Here is a 6,000-nt window from a genome sequence, read left to right as displayed (position 1 = left end):
GATCGACTAACTCGGGAACCGGTCGAAAAAAGGCTTATAAAAATTTCTTCTAGTCGCCGACTAGATTCGAAACCAAGAAGTCTTCCATCGTGCGGTCAAGCGCCATGGTATACAAACGCCACATCCACTGAGCTACAAGTTAGAATATAATAAATTTAGTTTATTATAGTCTAACCAACTTGAAAAAAACTACTCAACATCTTTCCCTAAATCCAGAGTAATTTAATAACAAGGTGAGACACCTTTTGGCAACTCGTATAGGTAAATATTACTTATTCATTGCTTCCACCTGAGTATCACCACCTCTGGGTCTGGTTCCCACTGACGAGACCTCAATAAAGGTCGAAACTGGTCTCGGTAGTGGCCCTTCTCTTAATGCATAGCATTATATATGTCCGCAAGGAGATGTACTTTGCATTATGGGAGATACTAAGACAAGGAGTGATGAGAGCTTGGTACACCTTTACCACGAGTTGCGTGAGTCCTGAAGATACTTCGGGGGCAAACGTTGTTTGCTTACACTTGGATAAAGGATTAAACTAAATTTATTATAGTCTAACTACTCATCATTATCATTTCTTCTATTTGTTTAAATGTTTGAAATTTGAGTAATTAGCTCGAAATTGATTACCATGGAAACGTTCTAGCATTCTGCCACCAGGTGGTTTCAAATAATAACAAAACCGAACGTTTTATAAACTCTAGAAAGATGGTAATGAGTAACAGTTGTTTATCTTTATTTGTATACAAGTTTTATTATATAACTATAGAATTCTTTTATTATTACTCTATAAGATAGGTTTATGAAAAATAAATAATCAGCAGTGTATTATACTATAATCTGTGCACAGATTTGGTCGCATGGTTTTTCAGGGGAATGAGGATGTATTGGAGGTTTACTAAGTTGTGTCAAGTCTATGGAATGTCATATACGAAGACAGATGAGGGTGCAACTTACAGAGCTTTCTAAATAGAAGAAGAGGGGAATACGATTGAAACATATAAGTTAGTGAGGGGTTGTTACCAGATTAACGTAGAGAAGAAGTTTCATAGAATAGCGGAAGGCAATGGAAGAACTAGAGGCCATTCATGGAAACTCTATATGTTTGAGTAGGGATTGGTGAGTTGCATGAGAATTGCCTGAAACTGTGAATTGGCTCGATGTTTTGGCGTGAGAGAGTATAGATCTACAGCGATGAGTCCTTTGATTGTATGGAGGTCAGATAATAATCGGAATGTTTAATAATCACTCTCCTATTAAGGAACCATATGGTTATTGGCACTAATAATAAAGAAAATCTAAAAGAAATAAATGTGATACATATTGTTTTAGCCTGTACAGAAATAGTTATATCGAGAGATTTTAACATATGAAATTATTATTATGATTATTATTTTACTAACTTCATGTTAAAAAAAAAAAAAGTCACAAATAGTTTTGTGACTTTTTTTTTTTTATTAACACTTATTCATTATTTAAATTTTAGTAATAAGCGTAATATTCATTAGATTTCTATTTGGTCTACCATTATTTGCAAGGTGAAAACAAAATCTGTCAGAGAAGCACATCAGAGAATATGTCTGAATGTGTGGTAAAATCAGACATGTTAAGGTGTGGATGTGCAGCTTGGCAATTGCCATTCTGCATGTTCATTTCTCAGATAAAGCATACATTAGCTGCTAGTAGCTAAACTAAATGCGATAATAAACTAGTAATGTTTTAAAAAAAGTTAAATAGTTTGAAACTATATAGAAAACAGTGGCAGTATAAAGTAACATAAATTGAATAAAATTTTGCAGAAGTTTTGAAAGCATTTGGCAACACAGATGTTATGAGGAGGAATATTTAGTTGGAGTTTACTACAGATGTGGAAATAAAAAGAAAAGGAAATAAAGAGAAGCTACAAGAAATAAATGTGATACATATTGGTTTAGCCTGTACAAAAATAGTTATATTGAGAGATTTTAACAAATTAACTGTATTTGATGTCTATCATCAAGCTTATTGACCTATTGCTCTTATTTCAGTGCTTTCTAAAATATCAAAGATATTATCAACAGTCACTTCAACACTATAGAGAATGTTATCTAATCAGTGACTACCAGTATGGATTTCACCATCAAGATTCACACCAGATCTCCTTGCCTACCTCACCTACCTTTGGATACACACCATAGAAAGGTTTACAGAAACTTCTGCTGTTGAATTTTACATTTCCAAGGCAAATGAGTTTGCCATAAAAGGCTTATGAGCAAATTGCCATCTTATGGTTTGCCTTCCATTAAAACCATTGGCTTGTTCAATGGTTTCCTAATTAAGTGTTATCTGTATATCTTCCAGGTGTCTTCCAAAATGAATTTGCATAAGGAGATGTAAACATATTAATAAAATAAAATTTTACATGAAGGTAATTTGGTGTACATAGCAAGTATTTTGAATTAATATGAAACTTAGAATGACAGCAGTACCCTTTTAAAAACTTTTTAGGATCCATTGAAAGAAGATGTGGAAAAATATCGATTTGTTACCCAATGGTTTGATGCTACAATTATGGCAAAAAAGATATTCCTATTGACCTTTTACCCTCGGGACAACAGTGTTGAAATGGTAAGAATTTTTTGTTGTCATCAGTACACTTAACAACTTGTATTTAATATATCATATGTTCGAAGAAGGAATCTACTATATTTGATAGATTTTAAGCAAAAAAAAATTATATCAGCATAGGTCTGATTATATCTCTCCACTGAATGAATGGTAGGAGGAGGGAAGAGCTGTTTCACAATTTGGCCTGAATGTTGTACTGAAATAATAATAAATAATAATGAAATAATAATAAAATTTCCATCGAGGTATTAAACTGTCTCCTACTGTGAACTTAAATACTCTCCTTTTTGCCGATGACCAAATAATAATTACAAATTCTGAAGATAACTTACAGAAAGGTATTTTAAATTTAAGTGAGATAGCCAAAGATTATGGAATGATAATATCAACAGAAAAATCAAAAATTATGCCCTTTAAAAGATAAGATCCAGTAAGAACTAAAATAGTAACACATAATTAAATTTTAGAACAGGTGAATTCATTTAACTACCTAGGATGTATGATTACATATGAAAATGAAAAATATATAAACCTAAAAATTGTAAAATATTTAAAAATAACAGGTGTAATTAACTCTATATTCAAACCAAACCTAGTACAAAAGCAAACCAGACTAAAAGTATGCAATACATTAGCCCTACCACTCCTATTGTATGGAAGTGAAATCTGGACTATAAAACAAAAATACAAAGATTAATAAGAGCTGAAATGAAGTTTATGAGAAAAACTGTGAAGTATACTCTATTTGATCACAAAAGAAACAAAGAAATTATGAAACAATTAAACCAGTAATCAGTGATAGAAAAAATTAAAATATATAAACACAAATGGATGGAACACATTGAAAAAATGAAAACAGAAAGATCACCAAAACAAGCCTTAAATTACAAACCATTAGGAAAAAGAAAACCAGGATGCCCTCTTAAGAGATTCAACAATGACTTCTAAGGCCAGAACAGGCCACTCTAGGCCTAAATTCCTTGATAGGTATGATGTAAATGTAGCACTGCATTACTGGGTGCATGTCATGGTTTGATTATATTGTCTGGTTCTTGAAGAGTTTTCAAATAGTGTTCTATTGTATGTTATTGTGTTGACCATGTTTAGTGGTGTGCTTTTATGATGCAGGTAAGTTTTTCAAGGAATACATTGACATTTATTTCATTTACAAGTTTTGTATTGGTAGTGCTTCTGTTGAGGAATGCTGATAGCAATTTCAGAGGCCATGTTGTTGCTAATTAACTAGATTTTAGGCCCAGTTTTTGTGTGTTAACATACCCTCAACAGTGTTCACTCATATCATGGCATCCCTTTAGGCATGATCTGAAAGTGTAGAAAGTAGCAGGATTATGCACTGGTTGATTGGGAAGCCTCTATAATGCACTGCTATCAGGTTTGGTCCCTTATACACTATGGTGGCTAGCATGCAGAACTACTTTACTGCTATTGATTCAAAGATGGGAAAAGTTCTTGGATCTCCACAGTGTCTGCCATCCTTGAAGGATATCATTCACACTTCATGTTCATAGACTGGGGATATAAACTGAAATTCCTGCGCTGTGAACATGAAGTGTGAGTGATATCCTTCAAGGACGGCAGCCACTGTGGAGATCCAAGAACTTTTCCCATCTTTGAATCAATAGCAGTAAAGTAGTTCTGCATGCTAGCCACCATAGTGTATAAGGGACCAAACCTGATAGCAGTGCATTATGGAGGCTTCCAAATCAACCAGTGCATAATCCTGCTACTTTCTACACCTTCAGATCATGCCTAAAGGGATGCCATGATGTGAGTGAACACTGTTGAGGGTATGTTACCACACAAAGACTGGATGCTCTTTCTTTATAGGTTTCATATCTAACAGTCAGTCTCCTCTCAGTTCATGTTTTCCTACCTTCCATGTGTTAATGCTTATGTGACAGTAAACCCAAATAGATATAATGTTACTATGATTAAAATAAATAAAAAACCTCCCCCAAAAAAGAGTTAAAAAAACTTAAAAAACCTTGCAAAAATCTCTTTTTTGCTAGGCAGAAAATTGGCCGAAACTCCAATTTAAATTGCATGCACCATTGCTTATAGGCATTGAGACCCTGCTTTTAACCAAACCTCAAATTACTGCAACAACAGCTAAGATGGACTGTAGCTGTTGTTGCAGTAACAACAGCTACAGTCCATCTTAACTATCCAAGCTTTGAAATATACTCTGTATGAAGCCTTCATCCACAAGGATGGTACTTCTGCGTTTTGTGTTCTCTGATTTGTTTCTTTGGATTCACTCCTTGTCAGTAGGGAATGTCTAATTTTGAATGTCCTCTTTGTGACTTTCTGTGGCATACTATTTCTTTGTCTTCATTATCATTAATCTTCTGTTGCTACGTCTTCCCAAGGAAATCATTCTAGCTTCTTTGAATTGTTATCTTTGAAACTTGATTTTCTGCATTCCAGCAACCTAATAGTCATCCTGCTTAGTGACAATCACTTTAATGTCCACAACTCCACAGAGTTCCTCTTTCCATTTTCACTAATCACGCTTGAAAAGATGCTGAGCTATATGCAGTAAGCACTGACTTAAAACAAGTTCTTCGTATGCCAACCAGACTATCTGACAATCCTCTTTTCACTAAACAGCCTGAATCTTTGTAGTAGTATGCTTGTTGCATAGGAGCTTCATTAATATTATTTCAGAATAATGATATATTCAGTTCTCTTTCAATTTACACTGTTGAGGTCACTTCTATTGATAAGTCAGATCATAATCTCATATAAGTTTCATCTCTAGTTGAGCACACTCATCTCAGCTATTCACAATCTTGTATCCTTTGGCACTATGCCAATGTTGAGTGAGAAGTTCTCCAAGGCATTCCATGGTCATACTGCTATTTTCGTTCTCCATATCCAGATACTCGTTGAGACTGTATTATAGAAATTATCCATAAGTATTATTTCTGGGAAAATTCCTATGTTACTCCTCTTAAAAAACTATTATTTATATGTTACTCAAGAATTTTTAGGACATTATAAGTGTATTTTAGAGGTAAATATGTGTACACTAATAGAGGAAGAAATTTTGCACATGCCTTGTTTGGATGATAGGATGTCTTCATTCTCCATACTTCTGCTGTTAGCCGATAAAGGGGGGGGTAGGAAATGTGGGAGAGTTTGAGCAAGGTGAGAAGATTAAATTAGAAAACCCATTTTTTTTTTTTTAATAATATATATACATATATATATATATATATATATATATAATTCCTATGTTACTCTGTTATATACATAGGAATATATACATATTCCTATGTATATATATATATATACAGGGTGTTCGGGATAAATTTGACAGTTTCGTAAGGAAAAAGAAAATCTTCTTTGTATCTATTAAATTTAATGAA

The 6,000-nt window shown here is 33.5% G+C and overlaps 1 protein-coding gene across 3 annotated transcripts in view; it reads left to right on the top strand.

Annotated features, from left to right (window-relative positions):
- Window positions 1–916: 916 nt before the first annotated feature.
- The window catches only part of nmdyn-D7 (nucleoside diphosphate kinase homolog 7), a 273,428-nt gene continuing 268,344 nt past the window's right edge, over window positions 917–6,000 (top strand). For 2 of the 3 annotated variants that reach the window (XM_090413941.1, XM_090413939.1), the window contains exons 1-2: window positions 1,100–1,218; window positions 2,489–2,608. In XM_090413941.1, coding sequence (XP_090270067.1) covers window positions 1,213–1,218; window positions 2,489–2,608 — 126 coding nt within the window. In that variant the 5' untranslated portion in view covers window positions 1,100–1,212. Of the gene's footprint in view, window positions 1,219–2,488; window positions 2,609–6,000 lie in introns of all 3 variants that reach the window. The other variant, XM_090413940.1, reaches the window with a different exon arrangement.

This window comes from Typopeltis vanoorti, chromosome 24 (genome assembly GCF_054136105.1).
Source record: "Typopeltis vanoorti isolate ZY-2024b chromosome 24, IOZ_Tvanoo_1.0, whole genome shotgun sequence".
Classification (NCBI taxonomy): Eukaryota; Metazoa; Arthropoda; class Arachnida; order Uropygi; family Thelyphonidae; genus Typopeltis; species Typopeltis vanoorti.
The sequence above is the reverse complement of the archived record's forward strand: the minus strand, read 5'-3'. Positions and strand labels throughout refer to the sequence as shown.